Source organism: Perca flavescens, chromosome 10 (assembly GCF_004354835.1).
Source record: "Perca flavescens isolate YP-PL-M2 chromosome 10, PFLA_1.0, whole genome shotgun sequence".
NCBI lineage: Eukaryota > Metazoa > Chordata > Actinopteri > Perciformes > Percidae > Perca > Perca flavescens.
The window spans coordinates 18,569,929-18,590,585 of NC_041340.1; the positions used below are offsets into that span (position 1 = coordinate 18,569,929).

At 41.3% G+C, this 20,657-nt stretch overlaps 1 protein-coding gene across 1 annotated transcript; it reads left to right on the top strand.

Moving 5' to 3' along the window:
- Positions 1-56: 56 nt before the first annotated feature.
- Positions 57-4,591, top strand: LOC114562810 (zinc finger protein 768). Its single transcript, XM_028589427.1, has 4 exons — positions 57-1,102; positions 1,365-1,483; positions 1,644-1,761; positions 2,318-4,591. The coding sequence occupies exons 1-4, from the start codon at positions 694-696 to the stop codon at positions 3,307-3,309; spliced, it is 1,638 nt and encodes a 545-aa protein (XP_028445228.1). The 5' UTR covers positions 57-693; the 3' UTR covers positions 3,310-4,591.
- The last annotated feature ends 16,066 nt before the right edge of the window (positions 4,592-20,657 follow it).

Genomic DNA, 20,657 nt, shown 5'->3' on the forward strand with positions numbered 1-20,657 from the left:
TTTTTTTTTGTCTGCTGTACCTTCCCCTTTCTTATCGCGAGACTTGCAATCACATCACAGGCATCAACCTGCTTCTAGCTTATATATATATATGTCAATGGCTTCTAGTCCTGGACGACGAGTCGCCGTATCTTTGAAAGTTACTAAAGGGTTTTCATGGGTTTAATGCTAGCCAGTGAAGAGATTTGCCCACCGAGAGTCAAGAACCATTGCCCATCTGCGTATTTGTTTTTTTTCCATTGCATGAACACAGTTAAGTGCTAGCAGGCTAGCACTGGCTACGCTTCGTTGGCTTCCATGTTTACACGTTAGCTAGCGAGCTAACGTTAAAGCTAATTAATCTAATGTCAGCTAACATCGTCCCTGACTGCACTGCCTGTTTAACGGCAACCTGTTTTCTTATAGCTAGCTAGAAGTTGATTATGTCTATGTTCTCGTAATATGCAAACTGGGTCCTTGCAATATAAATTACCGCATTGTTTTTCAACACTGCAACGTTAAGTAAAGGTAACGCAAGCTTAAGGTAACGTACAATAAAAGTCTTGACACCATAGCTCTATTGAAATATCTAAAAACGCCACACAGGATATTTAATCGCAAGGAGATTGGGTTATAAAAGCAAATCGCTGCGATAGATGGCTATTGGAAGTGGCGTAGCTACTTAGCATGGAAACATCTCATGGCAGTCCGTAAATGTCAGGGCAGAGGAGGGTTTACAGTGGTAACGTTAGCCACGTCGCCCCTCAACTGTCTCCGGAGGCCAACAATAGAACTAAACATCAATCAGTTGTTAACATTAAACCGTTATCCCTGAAACAAAGGGCAATGGAGTCTGTTAGGAGTGCTTTCCACGCTCAGCTGGCCACCGTCATGGACTCGCTTCTGGCAGCCGCTGTGTGCGAAATCGCCAAGATCTTTGAGAGCAGCCTGTGTGAACAGCAGGCGGAGCTAGCGCAGAAAACAGAGGAGATCTCCATCCTCCGAGGCAAGCTGGAGAAAGCGGAGAGGAGGCAGAAGGCGAAGGTTGGAGGGTGCGAGGAAGGAGAGATGTCATCAGGAGACAGAGAAGGAAGCTTAAGGCAGCAGACCCTCACAGGATCAGGTAATACAGGATATTTCATGGACAACTCAGTTTGGTCATTAGAGTAAAAAGACGTAATAAAAGTGGGCATAAAGTATGCTAATAGTCTAGGATCAGCTGGTATTCTAGGCTGCATCTCAAACCAATCCATCTTTTATAACTTTAATGCATAGGGATCAGCCCCATTTTGTATTAAGATCAACCTTTTTTTGTCATCACTCTTCACTATTGAACTTGCACCAGAGGCTTTACTGACCACCTACACTTTTTTTTTTCTCCACAGGACTGAATGTGGGGAAGGATATTTCTTCTCATTCAGACCCAGCAGAAAGACTCAGTCAGAGCCTCAGCAGCCTGAAAGAAGAGGTCACAGGCCAGGATGGAGCTTCAGTAAAACATGAGGTTAACCCTGTCCCCCTGCTACAAAAGTTGGCTGTTTTAATAAACTGAAGTATTTAAACTTTACTGATTTCTAAAACAGCCAGCACAAGGTGACATTTGCAACATGCCTTGCTGTTGGCTTTTCCGAGCCTTACAGACCAGTTTTACTTGTTCTCCGTAGCGTGCTGGATCACACCCTACCCTGGGGTCTGTGGCAGTCCAAGTCCCAGAGGGAAACATTGCTGCTGGGGACCAGAGGCAGAGAGATACCCTGTCTGCCACACAAGCCAAGGCCAAATGTAAGAAGTCACTATATTCTTCTCCCACTATTGACTATTTAGCCTTTTAATACTAGAGTTACACTACCGGTCAAAAGTTTAGGTTCACTTAGAAATTTCCATTCCACTCCATTACAGACAGAATACCATTTTTTTAATCAGGGCAGCAGTTTTCAGATAACATTATGTGCTTGCATAATTGCAAAAGAAGTGGCTGATCTTTAATGCAATATCTACATTGCCCGTTATCAGCATTCATCCAGTGTTACAAAGGCATATTCTGTTTACTAATCTGATATCATTTTAAAAGGCTAACTGAGAAAACATTGGAGAACCCTTTTGGAATTATGTAAGCACATAATGTAATCTGAAAACTGCTGCCCTGGTTAAAAAAAACAATGCAACTGATCTCAGCTGGTATTCTGTCTATAATGGAGTGGAATGGAAATTTCTAAGTGACCCCAAACTTTTGACCGGTAATGTGACCTTGAAATTCTTTTGAGTGTAAAGGTGTTAAATTACAGGTGGTGAGATGAAAATGCATTCATTGTCCTTTTCCTTCTTAATTTATCTGCAGTGTCTCATTGGGATCAGGGCAGTGTAGACCACAGATCCCTCCAGAATCCAGCCTCCACCCCTTTTCTTTCCATCTCACAGAGCGGGCGTTGCTCCCCCAGGCCCGACCCAAGCCTAGCTCAACCAGGGGAGTGGTTACCGGGGTTGGACACCACCCGGGGTAGGGTGTCCGGTCTGGAGAACCTGCAGGCAGACGGCACCAGCTGCTCTGATCCAGCTAGCAGCAGCACTGGCACAGACACACCCTGCTTTCGACCAGGTTTTGGCTCTGACGAAACCAGCAACGAAGATGACGATAGCTCTTTTCCTTTCCTGGACCAGGAGCCTGAGAACCACAACTCCAATCAGAACTCAGTGCAGAGCCAAGGTGTGGGGCATAGGGGGGCTCGGCAGGTTCAGCCCCCCCAAGCCCCCTCTGGCGAATCACCATGGAGACCCCGAGATGACAGGGGAGGGAGAGGCCCCATCAATCACACACGGCGGGTCACAACGTTTGTCAATAGAGACCCTCTCCGACCACAGTCCAATTCACAGTCGCTCACGCTGCGACACACAAACACCCTCAGCCCCCCTCCAGCTCCCGGCGGAGGGAATGGACGACCTTACACCTGTCCATACTGTACCAAGTGTTTCACCTACCCCTCCCACCAGCGCAGACACCTTTTACGCCACACAGGAGTCAGACTGCATCCATGTCAGTTTTGTGACAAGAGCTTCCTCACTCCCTCTGAGCTTACTGTGCACACTCGCACACATACAGGGGAACGCCCTTTTGGCTGCGCTCAGTGTGGTAAACGATTCGCCCGCAGCGGGAACTTAAGAGCCCACCAACGTGATGTTCACATGGGGAAGAGGCCCTTTGCTTGCACAGAGTGCGGGAAAAGATTTGCCCACAGGGGGAACCTGAGAGTGCACAATCACAGAGTCCATCAAGGAGATCCCTACTACATGGATGATCAGCAGGAGCCTGACATAGGTCCCAATCCCATTTGAAAAGATTTAAAAAGTGATGGCGCTGCACTTTAATTTTGTTTGCAAAATAAACCTTAGGAACTTCGGTGGGTCCCACCTAAACTTATTTCTAAACACTAAAAAGAGTATATAAGTATTGAAAGTGCTGTACTCAAAAATATGATATATAAAAGAAAATTGCCTCTACATGGCAATCACAGACCATTCCCCCAATAGCCTACATGAAATACCTACGATCTTTGGCGGCCACATGCACTAACATGCACGTGTGGCCGGACTGGCTATCAAAACAAAGAACAGAGCAGCTTGAATTACACACCAGTGGTTGTTTTAGACTTTCTTGATTTCTTGAAAATGTACACAATCATTAATATCCTCTGCTCTCCTGTTTCACCGTAAAACATATATGAAAAGAAGACTCAGCCTTTTCTTTACGTGAAGAGCGGATCTCTGTGGCACATACGCACCACTATCGTGCTGCTCTCACGCCTGGTGTAGCCAGAAGAAGAGGAGAGACTAGTGAAGTGAAGTCGTCGGTACCGGTTGCAAGCAGGCTCAAATTATTAAAGTTACCGTAGATCGCCCTCAGAGTTCTAATCTGTCGAAATGACGGATGGCCTTCAGAGTGTTCTGTCGCTGCTAAAAATATTCCATCAGTGACTGAAAATATCCGCCTACTGCGACCTCTGCAACACGCACGGAGGCAGTGTGACTTCATTCTCTGCTCAGGATGCCTTTACTCCACTGCATCTCTACATCATCAACATGTTGCAACATCAAATATTTGTTTGCTGCTATATTAATGTGACTACAGCCCCTTTAAGGTTTTGGTTTTATATGTGTTTTTCAAATTTGATATTGGGTAAACGTAAGATTAACCACCGTCAAATTTTGTTATATGTAATTAATACATGGTCAAAGTACATTTTATTTGAGTGACTTTTTTTTTTTCTCAAATATGATTCAATGTAAGAATTATAGGTTACACTGAAAAAGAAAACTTTGTATTAACTGTATTGTAAATGGCTGGATATAATCAACCATGAATAATCTGTCGTTGTAAAGAAAATAACTTTTCTCCAGGATGACACTATTCCAATGATGTTCTTCCCTTATAAGTGAAAAGTCACTGAACAGATCTGAGCACCTTTTAATGTCTTGAAGTGAAAGAACTACAAATACAGGTTTTTAATAAAGCCAATAAAGAAAGTCTAGTTGGTATTAGATTTAGATAGGGCTGGGTATTGTTAAAGGTCCCATGACATGGTGCTCTTTGGATGCTTTTATATAGACCTTAGTGGTCCCCTAATACTGTATCTGAAGTCTCTTTCCCGAAATTCAGCCTTGGTGCAGAATTACAGCCAATAGAGTCAGTCCCACAATGAGCTTTATTTAGTGTGTGCCATTTCTGAGGGGGGTGGGGGCAAGGTCGAGGGTGGGGGTGTGGCCTTGACCAACTGCCACTTTGCTCGTTTGAAAGCCATGATGTCTCTCTCTCATGGGTGGGCCAAATTCTCTGGGCGGGCAAAGCAGAGAAAGGAGAGGTAAACTTGCTCCTTATGACCTCATAAGGAGCAAGATTCCAGATCGGCCATCTGAGCTTTCATTTTCTCAAAGGCAGAGCAGGATACCCAGGGCCATTTCTAGCCACTGGGGGACCATAAGCAGGCTGGGGGAACGCATATTAATGTTAAAAAACCTCATCAAGTGAAATTTTCATGCCATGGGACCTTTAAAAATGTTTCGATACTGTGATTTTGATATCTTTTGCTGAACAATACTTTTTTCGATACCAATTTTATTAAAATCTTTACAGAGTAATCTTTTCATTTATTTTTCATTTATTTTTTCCTGCAGGACTCTATACGACGTGGCAGCCGAACATTAGGCAGCCAGTCAGTATCATTATTAGATCTTGGTAGAAGCATGCTGCATGCTTATTGGCTCACTGACGCTGATGAGATTTACTCCTTAGGTATTGAAATTTTGCATTGAATGACGAGGCATTTTTCAATACTCGATATTAAGGAGACAATTCGGTCGGCACCTAAAAAGTATTGAAATTGGTACCCAGCCCTAGATTTAGACCAGTGGCATGCAGAGGTTAGGTAGCACGTCTTGTCTTTCACAATTGTGCTTATGTACTGCCCATCTACTCAGACTTAAATTTTGACGGTGTTGTAAAATAGAAACATGTTATTGCAACGAGTACATCACCGTGTTGTTAAAGAACTGTACTTTTATTTTCCATCCTGTTTTTGCAAAGTGAAATTAAATAATATACGTCATTACAAAGTATTTTTTCTTGTCAGCCTAAAACATTAATGCATGGTTCAGTACAATCTAATATTGTTGCACCATTCTTTGCCAGACACCAGGGGGCAGTGTCAAAATACAAAAGATTTATAGAGAGCTTTGGACATCGTTGCTAAATAGATTTTTGATAAAAGTGTTGCTGTCAGCATGTTTTACCATGTGCCCTATATTTTCAAATATTTTTCCCTGATGTATGCACTTATGTCATCATGCCATCTCTCTCCTGGACATGGTCTGTAAACATTTCCTTATAAGGCAAAATCAAATTGTGAGTATATGAGTTTTTGGGTTACTGTTTTAATCGGCACAAAGAGAAGACCTCATTTCCCTCCTATAGTTTAGTGTGTGTTGTCCTCCTGGGTGAAAACTGTTTTTTTTATGTTTCTTTAATATTTTTTTCTTGCTTTATTCAACGTTTTCTACGCTTTTCCCCCAGTCCACCGCCAGTATATACACCCCTTAAACCAACTTATTACCACAAGTATTACAATTACAATTTACAATTTTTTCAAAATTCATGGTCAATAAACCTCATTTATATGATTTTATACCTAAATTTTGAGTTAAAAAGGAGAAATTATGAAATATTTTGACAATTTGTCAAAATCCAAAGAAGACTTTTGTCAGTTTAGTCAGGAAGGTTTTTTTTAAAATGCTGTAAAATATAATATAACATCCGGAATTCAATGATATTGCGAATAATGTTGTATTGAACCAACCGTGTTGTTGTTTTGGGGCAATTTGGTTAAAAGAAACCCATATTTTTCTACATTACATTACATGTCATTTAGCTGACGCTTTTATCCAAAGCGACTTACAATTAAGTTTTACAATTTAATTTTTTGTGTAGAAACTTTGAAAACGAGGACAACGGGAGGGTTAACAATACTAAGACATTTTTTCTCAGTCCCTTTTTATTAGAAAGAAAGAAAAAAACGTTATTCATCATATCACTGAGTTGCTGCCCCATTAAAGGATAGGTTTACATTTTTTCCAGCTTTTCATAAAACACTATTCTTATGCCCTCATGTATGATAGGTCATCAGTCCCTGCAATTGTTCCTCCTCTTCACATTGGCCCTGAAAACATTCCTCCTAATGTGGTTTTATTTAAGTGATGAGGGATATAACTGATATACTTCTGAAGCCACATTTAAGCTCCAGCTGTATTTCTACACAGAACGAAGACTGCGTTTTTGTGCCCGATTACTCACACCTACATAAAAATGCTTTGAGCGTGTGGGATGTGTGAAGGTTGATGAGACATTTGTCCCTGTCTCTCCCTTTCACACACACACACACACACACACACACACACACTCTCAATTGCTAAACAAGGCTTGGCCATGTGGCCATGTATTCCCTAGGCTGCTGAGTCCTTGGTTTGCATTGAGAGATTTCATTCAGTGACCCTCTCCGGTGACCTCCCCCAAAGGTCACCTGTGTCTGTCTCTCCCTCTGGGTTTTAGGCACACAGATATTAAAAATAAAACTTTTATGAGTGCACAACCAAAAGGCCTAACCTACATTGGCTCTAGGAATGGACCTGTCTTGCTTCTAAGGTGATTTATGGGTCAGAACAGGGCTGTGTGTGCGTGTGTGTGTGTGTGTGTGTATGTGTGTGTGTGTGCGTGCGTTACTGTTAGTGTGAGAGGATTGAATCCCCACCACGTAAAGCTGCAGGCTCTTACAGTACATTTAACTGAATATACTGTCTAAATACTGTATTTATGTGGGGATGAAAGCGTCAGGTCTGATAGAAACCCAAATCTATATGCAGATTTGGGTCTCAAAATAGGTGTGTGTGTGTGTGTGTGTGTGTGTGTGTGTGTGTTTATTCATAGGCAGGGGTCAAATAGGCTTTGCAATGTTTTCTGGTTGTATATTTGGTTATGTGTAATCTCCTTTCTGCTCTAAGCAGCTTTTCCCCGGGGGGTAGAGGCAACAAATAAACAGTTGACCAGGCTGGAAGGACTGCACACTATGGGTACTTTGATTTTATGTGATAAAAGGTACATGTATGTCGATATTTTATAGATACACCCACTCAAAACAATATTTCTGGTGATTTACCCACATTTTGCCTTCTGGCACTGGGTGAAATACTTTGATCCAAGTATAATGGCTCCACAGTAATTTGATTTGGTACAAATTTGACCTTTCTGTTTGTTTTCACAGTTGGCATGTAATAACACTATATCCCTGTCAGGAAACCATATCCTAGTTAGTGTTTATCACCAGGCCACACTTTTATCATGCGGTTTTCCAGCAGGGATCAGGCTTTAATGTGCTCTTTACCTTTTATGCTTCCATGTTTCAGTTTATTTCTCTTGCCCCTGAGGCTGCTGCTTTAATTTTCCAGAAAGAAAACACACTTTCAAACTCCTGCCATCTCCTTGCCCTCGGCCCAAAGAGTCATTCCATCACCATCCCATAATCCTCCAGGAGTAAAATTACCCCCCTGATACCCCAGTTTTTGCTCTCTCCTCCCCCAAACATGTCATTCAGATGTAATAAGAGGAAATATTTGCCCCTACTCAGCTCAAGATGTATGTGTATGTCCGTCAAATTATACTCCTGATATTGTTGGTGTTTATTTGTATGTTAGTATACCTCTGTCTTAATTTTTTACATTTTACAGCATGCTTAATGTTTGGGTTTTCATGCATGTTATGGTGTGTTTACATGTGTACACTTACCTGCTCCTTTCTGTGTGCCGGGGCTGTAAGAGGTTTAGCGATGCCCCAAGGCTGCTCATAATCTACCCAGTCCCACCACTCCCCAGGGGCTGCAGGGGCTTCATACTGGTTGCCATTGCTGTAGTAACCCCCCACCCCCCCTTAGAGGATTACAGTGCTGTCTCCTGCTCAAGGCACTGCGATGATCCATCGTCTGCTGACTGTATTTAAGCACTCGCTTAATGTGCTAATACTGTTAGACTGGGGAGAGGCTGTTGAGCTTTTAACTTTCATCTTTTAAAGCTCTTTGTCTGTTGGAAATGCTGATTTCATGGCTGTTGTCTTAAATCTATTAATAATCAGTCACAATCACAAAATATTAAGTGAGGTTCTGGATGTGCATATGACGTGATAACAAGGGGCTTTTTGTCAAAGACACTGATGGGATTGTTTCACTATATTATGTTGCATGTATGTGCAGTATGTTAGTTGAGTGCAGGGACAGCTTTCTACCAAGACAGTGGACTTCTTTGTGCATATTTTCATGTGTGTGTGTATCCAAGGCACTGAGGAGAAGTCACTGGGCAACGCTTACTGGGTTGAGTCTCCTCCAGGCAGTGGGGTTGGCTGTTTCTCTTCATATTTTGGGGGTCACAGAGCATGATGGAGGGGTGGAGTAGGAGTACATGATCATCCTTCTTCAGACTTCCTGAGTTTTCCAAGTGTGTGTGTGTGTGTGTGTGTGTGTGTGTGTGTGTGTGTGTGTGTGTGTGTGTCTGCAAGAATGTGTGTGTTCTCCATAGGCTGCCCTTGGGTTGCTAAGCAACCATGTGTCTGCACATTGGAGTGGGGGTGGGAAAGGAGAGAAGCACCAGGTCAACAGACACTGACAAGCATTGCTGCGTCTGATTGGAAACATTGGTAGTGATGAATTATGGTGATCATTATCATGTTGACTGGCTGTAGGCCTGAATTGTGTTGGAGTCTCAAAGTCCCCTCCCTCTCTCAGAAGTTCATTTATCTGTATCACAAGCTGGGTCTAAAATTCTACTTTTAATCTGCTAAGAGAATAGGCAGGGGATTTAGGATTTGTTATATTTATTTTTCATCGGTTTTCCAATGTACATAAAATACTAATACTATACTCCCTTATCACTTCCCTCTCATATAAAATCAGCTGTGATGACAGGAAATGTAGCCTACTTGCCAAAAGATCTGATTCTGGTGAGACTGGTGGAGGGTCACAAGAATTGATTTCTGTTATACATTTGGGAAAAGTCTACATGGGAAAACCCATGTACCTCTTGTGTATTATCTTGAGACAAAATTAATGTGGTTTGACTTATGGCTTTGGATACCTGTCTGAGGTGGCCTGCTTTTGTTAATCACTTTTGAGGTGATAGTTAAACATATTAGTTATAGTTCCTCCTGTGCACATATACCCATTTAATTTAAATTCTGGGATAAACAGTCATACATTTTTGTTCCCACAATCCTTTTGTTTGTGTTAAGGGTCAGAGCTATTTAATTTGTATTACTGATCTGTGAACTAAAATGTGTCATTAGTGATTCTACAGATCAGCTGTAGATCTCCTCTTTTTTCACGCCGTATTTAATCTTTTCTGTTATTCGTATTTATTTTCACTAAATCAAGACCCCAGCAAGGACAATACAGCCTTGCCTCAACTAAAGAGTGGTACGTGTGTCTTAAAACATAACATATAAAAACCTGGATGTTGTGGTTAAATGTAAAACCAAATTAAGATTATCCACCAGTGTCCCACCATCAGGAGATAATGTGAGGACACAATGCAGCTCAGATTCACTCCAGGGCATCGGGTCCATGTGATGTTGGGGATGGTGGGTGGTCACGGTCCACTGTCACCAAGGTATCAGGACCGGTCCAGAGGCCAAGCAATCATGGCTGAATGGCATGGTCACTGCGAGAGACAGACCGGAGACTGGTGCCACACAGAGCCAGGGTCAGGCACCGCAGGTTAACAAGGACAAGCTGAAGTGGATTTACAGAACTGTAGCTATATACCTGAAAAAAACCTCCCACATACTGCAGAGGTGATACATGGATTTATTAAGACAACGGGTTGATGACGTGAACTGTATTAAAGTGATAACTGAGATTATGAGGATTTACAGTGTGAGAGGGAGGACAGTTAGGTGTGAGCTTGTCTTTCTACCTAGGCCTAACTTCCAGTGCCTCCTTCACTAAAATCTTATTTTTTTCTACCATACAAATTGGATTTTAGGACAATGAAATATTAATGGATTTTTAAACTTGGTGCAATCTCTGAACAGCTGTTGATCACTTGTAGTTAATTTTATCTGTTGTGCAAACCTTTCTGGGAGCATTTTAATTTTTTACAATAAAAAAAAAAACTTACGAAAGAGTTGTTTCATCCCAAAAAAAATAATAATCTGATGCCACCCAAATACACTCGGGTAAATTTTTGTTTGTTTCATCTTATTGAGGAAATTGTTTAATTATTCAGTCTCACTTCCCTTATAAACCCCTTTATCCAGCATCAGCAGCAGGTGTTGTTTAGTAAACAAGCTTAAATTGGTGTAACGTTAATTTATACACTAGCTAGCTAGCTACATTACCTGCAAGCACAAAATGCAGATATCACGTTAGTTGCAGCTGGTAAAGAAAGTTGAACATTTAGAAAGCTAAAGCAGATATTTGTATTTTCGTGGGTTGGTGGAGGACAAGCGAGAGTTAAAAGATCGGTAAATACTGAACTTAACATATCCATAATTTGTCCAGAAGTAATGTGGCCAAACGTTAAAAGTTATCCTAGCTAGCTAGCTACAGTAAACCGAAAACCAGCTAGCTAGGCAACTGTTTGCTAGCACGTTAGCCATAGAATGCTATACGGCTAACGTTAACATGTTGTATATATATCACTATAATATGACATAACATATTGTAAGAAATGTTGTAGGACCTGGACTTGTATATATTTTTTTTTGTTATACTAGCTAGGTCACGACACTGGAACCTGTTCATTTAAGTGGTTTAACTAGCTAGCTAGCTAAATGAAAACCGTACAAAATGCAAATACATTGACACCATGAAGTGATATGACAGAAAAAACAAGTAAATATATATATATATATATATATATATATATATATATATATACAGTACAGGCCAAAAGTTTGGACACACCTTCTCATTCAATGCGTTTCCTTTTTATTTTCATGACTATTTACATTGTAGATTCTCACTGAAGGCATCACAACTATGAATGAACACATATGGAATTATGTACTTAACAAAAAAGTGTGAAATAACTGAAAACATGTCTTATATTTTAGATTCTTCAAAGTAGCCACCCTTTGCTTTTTTATTAATAAGGGAAAAAATTCCACTAATTAACCCTGACAAAGCACACCTGTGAAGTGAAAACCATTTCAGGTGACTACCTCATGAAGCTCATTGAGAGAACATCAAGGGTTTGCAGAGTTATCAAAAAAAGCAAAGGGTGGCTACTTTGAAGAATCTAAAATATAAGACATGTTTTCAGTTATTTCACACTTTTTTTGTTAAGTACGTAATTCCATATGTGTTCATTCATAGTTTTGATGCCTTCAGTGAGAATTCAATGCAAATATGTGTTGAATCATTCAAAGTTTTTTACTATATATATATGTATATAAAATGATCGATTAACCATTACAAATTAATTAATTAATTGAGTGAACAACAAATTGAACAGGAAAAATTGCAACAAGGAACAACTTTATATACTTTATGCAGCACTATAATAGGTCCTGATGATTGCAAATATTAGGGGTGGGGGAAAAAATCGATACAGCATAGTATATGCGATATTTTTCGTGGCAATACTGTATCGATACACAGACACCGAGTATCGATCTTTTATGATATATGTGTTGGTCAGTCTGTCTGCTTGACAATCCCATTTTGCAGCAATAAAATTGAAGTGAGATGAACAGACAGAGAAATTTATCTTTTTAGATAAAACAGACGTTGACAACATTTTCCTTTGGGGACATCATTTGAAACTGGGAAAAATTTGAAATTGGAAAAAAGGTAATAAATTATTAAATAAATAATTAATTATTAAATAAAATAAATATGCAATATCCATATGTCTTTATAGCTTTAGCCAATCATAGTTATACAAACAGATATGAAAGCATGTCCTTTCTTTCTGTTTTGTGTTTGACAAATGGGTCAGATCTAACACTGATGGGGCCTTCAGTAAGAGCTAAATACCAAACCTTCTGGGTTTAGAGATTTAACCACATGGGGATTTTGGTGGTATATGGTTGGGTTGAATAGATAGAGAGGTGCAGCTAGAACAGTAGCTATATGGAAACAGTGGGTGGGCTTTGGGGAGCTTTGTGGTGGATGTTAGGCTGGTGGGGGGCAGTTAGAAGGGCAGATATGGCGGTGGAGCATTGCCCATCATTGGTAAGTATTGGGTGGGGGAGGGCGATGCTGGCAGTCTTGGAGTAACTCCGATAAACAGCTCTTCTTGCTTGGGGGGTGAGGGGGTTGTTAAAGCCTGGTGGCAAACAGCCAGCATCAGTGATGGCACCAACTGTCACTGGCAGCCCCTCACTCTGCTGCCTCTGACTGAAGCCTGTGTGTGTGTTTGTGTGTGTGTGTGTGTGTGTGTGTGTGTGTGTGTGTGTGTGTGTGTGTGTGTGTGTGTGTGTGTGTGTGTGTCTGTGTGTGTGTTGGTGAGTGAATTGAAGTGCTCTTATAGCCAGTAATAATTTCTGATCCCTTCTTGTAGGGCTAGGCAATATGGTTGAACTATTTCATCCTAATATCAATAAGGATATTTTTCTAATGTTGATATACTTTATATTGCAATATAGCAAATTAATGCAAGATCACATATAGAATTATCAAACTGATGTGCAAAGTAGGGTAGATACTTAAAGTCTTTTTTTTGAGTATGGATACTACCAACTAGAGCAGAAATGATAAACAGATTGGTTGATTGAAAGAAAATGTCAGAAATTGAAATCCAAAAAAATTGCTTGTGAGAAATCAATTATCAAAAGATTTGCTAATTAATAGCAAAGTTAATTAATAGCAAATCTTGTAATAACTGTGAAAATTGCATGTGAAGTTTGTGAAATGTGAACATTTGCTAGTTTTCTTATCCTCTATGACAACAACACTGTCGGCACATCCACATGACGCAAGCCTTCGGTGATCGCGCAACACCTGCACCCCTCCTCAATGCAGTTGCTAGTAGCATAATTAATTAAAGGTAATTATCTTGTAATTTTTACTTCCTCTTTGTCTCCAAAGCTGAATGCCGCTGTTGACCTTTCTCAGCGGTGACGTAAAACACATCACTCAAGCTGCTGTGCGTGAATGTTGCCGGACGGCACCATTTTGTAAACATAGTAAGAAATACAGAGAGAGATTTTGTGTTGTGCAACAGTGTAGTAATCAGTGTTGCCACAGTAAAAAGTAACTTAGTTACTTTACAGATTACTTGATTTTAAAAGTAACTTAGTTACTTTACAGATTACTTGATTTTAAAAGTAACGAAGTTAGATTACAAGTTACTTTATCAGTTACATTCAGCAACTGCCGACAACACCCCTACAGCCTCAACATAAAAATGACAACCGGTTTACTATGAGGTAGCTCGGCATTGCCAGTAGTAAGGATCTGGTTTATTATGGCACGAAAGAGAGCGAGTCAACCGTGTTTAAGGGCAGCATTTCCGCTACAACGTAGGCCTACTGCCCAACCAACTTCTTCAACTCTCCCCCACTTACTGGTTTTGCACCGAAGTCCAGCTTTTGTTGTGGGGACCTTCTCTCTGCTTCGCTCCACCTGCTGGGACTTGCTCTGCAAGTTTGACTGCAGTGCTGCGACTCCAAATGGTTCTTCAGATTTGACGTAGTGTTTTTGTAGCTAGATAGCACTTTGTCGCCACCAGCACAGAGTGTACAACGAACCTTAATATTGCCGTCTTTAGCTGGCACAAACTCTAAATAGTGACTGTATTTCCAGCTAGAAGCGCGCATCTCTCTCCTCCCTCAATTGTTGTTTACGTTTGTGTCGCTGCGAGGTACACGTGAACTGTCCTCATGCTGAAAACGTGACTTGTTGCATACGTGACTTTACTCCCCGAGACGCAAGAAGAAAGCAAAAATATATATTTTTACTAAGGAAAATGACAAATAGTAACGCATAGTGACTTGGATAAGTAACTTTAATCTGATTACTGGTTTGGAAATAGTAACGCGTTAGATTACTCGTTACTGAAAAAAGTGGTCAGATTAGAGTAACGCGTTACTTGTAACGCGTTACGTGGCATCACTGGTAATTAGCTTTGTATCAACTCATTTTGCAATGACTTGAATGTAACGGACATTCATTAATATAAAATTATGACTATAGCTTTAAATGACTTAAATACTTTTGTTAGTTTTGTAATTATAGTATAGTTTATTACGAATCACTAAAGGAACAATTTGACATACGCTAATACATTTTTACCGAAAGTTAGTCAAGAAGATGTCTGTTCATTAACTATGAAGATGGAGCCAGAGGACCCTTAGCTTAGCTTAGCACAAAGACTGGAAACTTGGAAACAGCTACCATAGCTCCATCCAAAGGTAACATAATTTGCTGAACAGAACCTTTAAAGCGTAGTATTTAAAACGTTAGACTATATCTTGTTTTTTACTGTGCAAATACTAAAGTTGAGATTTTATGCTAAAAGAACTACAGAAATTCATAGAACGATAACTTGATCAGATCATATAATTATATAAAACTGCTCTAAGTTGATAAACAGTAATTAAATCCCTACCTTCTATGCAGACTTGCGTATAGATTCTGCTAATAAGATCTGTGTGTGTGTGTGTGTGTGTGTGTGTGTGTGTGTGTGTGTGTGTGTGTGTGTTTTAGTCATCTCTGTGCTAATTGAATTACGTCTCAGGGTGAATCCTCTAGTAGGCTGGTCACTGTAGTGGTTCATATTCAGCATTCAAGTGAAACAGTCCTACTGTACTCTCATCCTCTCTCTGGCTCTCTCTGCTTTCTCTCCCATTAGTCACAACCCTTTAAGACATTGCCACCCACTCTATCCCTCTCTGTTTCTTTATCATATTTAATCACCTGCAGTCAGTGGTCAGGCAGATCTCAGCTCTGATTGGCTGCTCCCAGGAGTGGGCGGGGCCTTCTCTGATGCATCCCACACACGTACGAGCGCAGCAGGGCAGATCATCTCCCTCTCGCTCTCTCTCTCTCTCTCTCACTCTCCCTCTCCCTCTCCCTCCCCATCTCTCTACCTCTCACTCTGCCTTTCATACATACGCCATAGCACAGACTGCAGCAGAAAAGGCCAGTAGGATTTTCCTCCTCATCCTGGAACAGCCGAGAAACCAGAGAGACAGTTCCCCGCTGAGGAGGAGAGAGACGTTATTCATGGAGGATCCACTGAGGAGTACCTGACCCACAAGCTGCCGAGTGTGTAGGTGAGTTTGTGTTTGTCCCACTGTATATGTGTGTCCATGAGTGTGATTTCACTGCAGAAGCAGCAGCACTGCAGATACACCGACCAGGGGCACTGCTCATCCCTCTCTCCCCTCCCCCCACTCTCCTCCTCTTCATCTCTTCTCTTCTCTTGTAGAATTAACAAGTAGGGGCTTTACCCATTTCTGAGAGCACAGAGATGTGTATGTTGTATGTGTTTGCGAGAGTAGAATTGGTCTGGCCACACCTGGACTCAGCAACTGCAGAGTGAACAATCTCACCCATGGTAGTTTTTGAACTGTTTTCAAATAATCCTCCTCCTGCAGGTTTGCATCTGGCTCTCAGAAGCAGTAGTGTGGACTCCTACACGCACCCATCCCTCGACGGGACCGGCCCACTCCCTCCTTAGTTAAGGATAGGATGCCCGGCTCTGCGCCCTTGTGCTGAGGAGGCGTCTGCGGGCGAAAGTATGGGCGCTGTGCTGACCGGAATCCCCACCACCCCCTCCACCACCGATCTGCCACCTCCACGCCGCCCCACCAAGACGGGCGCTTCCCCCAGCCCCGCCGATGGGCGAAGACACTGACGCCACCCCGACGCTCAACCACCGCGGCTTCCTCCCCGACCACAACTATGTGACTGAAGGTAAGAACATGAAAGAGGAAGCGGCATTTGCTTAAATGTTGCAAAGTGTATGTTGAAGTGTGCCCCCATGAGCGTGTTTCTATGTATCGCACTTCTGAAATGTGTGTGTGTGACAAAGTGTATATGTGTGACAATGTGTGTGGCAAAAACAAGCTCAGGACGGCTTCCCAAATCTTCTGTAAGCTCTGTGTTGTTCAGACAGAGTTGCAGACAGAGCAACAAGAACTAGGAAGCAAAACACTCTCCTCTTAACAATTAAGCCGTCTCTGGGCGAGTTTTCCTCCTCCTTCCCTCGTCTTTATTTCTTCAGACTCTTCTCAATTTGTTTTGTGTCCTGCACCTTTCATTTCTGTGTTTTTGTTTATTTATGCTTTGGGAACCACTTTCTTACCTTGTGTAACAGCTGTTTTGTCACACTGCAGGGAAGAATTGATCTGGCCTGTGTGTCTGAATGTGTGTGTATACCGCTGTTTCTGTGGAAGAATAGCTTTTTTTCTGCAAACAGCATAATTTCCAGAAAAAAACAAGCCAGAAATTCTCACGTCATGATGGAGTCACACACATGCATTGTGTCCAATTGAATATATAGAGTATCACCTTTCAGACAGGGGAGGGGGGTATTAAAAAGTCCGGCAGCACAAAAGCTGTGCAAACCAATTAATTCTTTTGGTTTGTTTCATAAAATGATGGATTATAACCTTGGATCACCCCCTTTCTGCTAATCTCAATTACACCACTAATCTCACCTGAACCCTAGCGTCCCTGACTGCCTTCCTGCCTGTCTGTCTGTCCTCAATCTGTTTCTTACACTCATCTTATTGTTAGACCAGAACAGAGGATTATCATTTGGGGGTCATGAACGTGTTGGGAGCTCATTTGTGATCCTCATATTACTGCAGAAAGGGAATTATGCTTCCTGTGTCTGTGCTGTAATATAATATCCCTCACACAGAAGCACATACTGTAGTCAGGGGGAGACCTGTAGTGTGGCCTGTTGATTGTGTAAATGGTTGTGTGTGTATTCAACATATTGTATTGCTGAGAAGATTGAAGAATATCTGTGTGTGTGTGTGTGTGTGTGTGTGTGTGTGTGTGTGTGTGTGTGTGTGTGTGTGTGTGTGTGTGTGTGTGTGTGTGTGCGCGCACATGCGTGCTTGTCTTTTCTATATACGTACAGTATTTCCATGGGCAATATGTGTTTCTGTCCATTTCAGAAAAGGATTTGGATGAATTAGTGGCAGAAAAATAACATCCATCACCACCATCCATTATTGCCATAGCAACAGTCCGTGATGACAAACATGCTGCTTTTCATGCTTGGCCGATATGATTGACAAGTTGTCTCCACCCACCAATAATGGCAGTATTAATTATTCCACACATCTCAGGCAGACAGACATTATTCAGGGTGAATTGCTGATGAGCTCACAGCAAGGTGGACACACCACTGAACATTATTGGTCTGAAAGGACTGTGCAACACATGGACAGCCTGAACATAGATAGTTGCAGTAATAAGTAGAAATCATGCTGTAAAATCAATCTCACAATTCCCCTAATGACCAAAAAAGATAATTTCCTGTCACAAAAACAAAATGATTCATTACCTGACTCCTCTTCTACATTCACTCCAACCCCCTCCACCTTTCCTCAATGTTCATCCCATCCCCCGTCCTCCTCCCCATTTCCATCCCCCACTGCCTCCCTCTTTCTCTCTTTCCCCATTGGTCCCCTAATGCAACTCGCAGCATTGCCCGGTGCTGAAGTAGCGTGTCTGCCAAATAATTATCCAACAGTGCTCTAAAGGCTGCTCAAACACAATGTGCCTCTGTATGTGTGTGTGTGTTAAAGAGAAAGACAGAGAGAGGTGGTGGTGCATGTGATTTTATGCTTGGGTGTATTTTGTAAGCACCTGTGTGTCTCCATTTTCTTTATTTTTTGCCTGTGTTGCATTAATATTCATGTCTGTGTCTTGGAGTGCATACTGTGTGTCTTTTTGTTTGCACAGGTCTATGTATGTCTGTCTGTCTGTCTGTCTGGGGTTTGTGTGTGTTTATATGTGTGCGCATACGTAACAGTGTGTCTGTAGATCTTCCCGTGGGGATTCCCCTGCCCTTTAACTCCTACAGGGGAGGGATGCTTAACCTCCCTCTACCATAACTTCCTTCCCCTTCCTTCTTCCCTCCATCTTTTACTCCCGTCCTCTCACTTCTTTTGCCCTCCCCAACATCTCCCTTTGCTAAACCCTCACCTTCGACTGGAGCGGCATTGGGTTCAAGGATGGATGAGGAAATAATAACAACAATTCTATATTGCACTAAAATTTTTTTTTTGTAAATGCATTATTTATTACTGATTCCATTTCATAAATAATGCAAGCACAATAACTCATAATTATTGTGCACCATTTACAGAAGTATCAATGCTGTTAAGTTAAAACAGCTAAATGGTAAACATTTTACATTGTATAAACAACAAATATGTGAAAATATAAATTGTATATGTAACTCTAAAAGTAAAAATTCCAAACATAATCATCTCCAACAATTATATTTACTTGAATGCCTTAATTTTATATAATTTTAAACTGTATTCCTTTGGGTTTTCACGCACACTTGACAGTGAATTTCTTTGAACTTTAGAAACCTGTGATGAGCAGATGTCATTATGTTTGACATTTTAACTGACAGATTAAAAAAATAAGACCCAACACGCTCAATTCACAATTAGACCTTGAAGACTGGGTGCTGGATCCTTAATATGGATATTAATATGTACAGCCAAAACTAGGACAGCACTCCACTTTGAGTTAAAGGAGAATTCCGACCAATTTTTACGTTAATCTTGATCGCTATAAATATGCGTGTACTTTTGTTTGAAAAACCCCCGACCCGAATCGGTGCAGGCAACATGGAGTAGCTGCAGCTACGTGTACAAGCTTCCACTGAGCTAAAACGGCAGTTGTCAGGGCAAGTTTTAGAGTGCCTTTGTGCCTCTTAACAGACACAAAATACAATTAAAATGTCTGTTCAACATGACAACAAGACACATTTTCAACTCAGACATTGTTTTAATTCACCTACCCTGTCTCAATTCTGCTGGTAGCTAGCTCGCCCTGTTAGCTGCTAGCTGCTAGCTGCCGTCCGTGATAAGTGTGTTGAGCCAAAATATCACACAGCAGTTCCGTGTGTATTTGTAGCTCATCCATTTTGTGTGTGATCAATCTTGTGTTGGTAAGTAGGAGGCTTGGCAGTGTCAATCGTTGTAGTAGTTCCCTTAGCCGCGCTAGCAGGCATGACCTTGCTTCTCAGAGCGATCTGCACACTGTTTACCTTTTCCTGCTACACTGGGACTTCAGCGCGAGACTACAGATTAAAACAACGGCTGAGTTGAAAACGCATCTTGTTGTCACGTGAGGTCCCTGTTCATGTTGCACAGACATTTTAATTGCATTTTGTGTCTTTTAAGAGGCACAAAGGCACTCTAAAACTTGCCCTGACAACTGCCGTTTTAGCTCAGTGGAGGCTTGTACACGTAGCTGCAGCTACTCCATGTTGCCTGCACCGATTCGGGTCGGGGTTTTTTCAAACGAAAGTACATGCATATTTATAGCGATCAAGATTAATGTAAAAATTGGCCGGAATTCTCCTTTAATATTGGTGTGACAGTATTAAAAAGTCAAATTGGAGTGCTGTCCTAGTCTTGCCTTTAACCCCTTGACGCCTGAATTTATTCACAATTATATAAACAAAATATTATGTGTGTTTCTGGCTCCAAGTTGATGCTAAATTAAGTTGAGATTGTTAATTTGTCTACAGCATATGGAATAGATATAAATTTAGGTATGATGCAAATTAGCGACAACAGGCATTATGGTAAAATTCTTTACAAAATGGTAAAATTAATAAAACACATAGTAGATTTCATTCATGTCACAAAGTTGTTAGAACTTCTAAACTGTAAATGACAAATACATGGATCTTGACAACGGCAAGAAAGAAAACACTCTCCTACTCCCTAACATTGACAGTAGTTTCTTTAGGGTTAGGGGTAGGGTTAGGTTTAGGGGTAGGATTAGGTGTAGGGTTAGGGTTAGGGGTAGGGTTAGGGTTAATTTTGCTTACGTGAAACGGATATATCTCCCACTCTGACCGGTCCTACAAGAAACCAGTGCATGCAAAAGGTTCCAAAGTATGTATCGCATGTAAACAATCCGGCATTGGGGGGAATA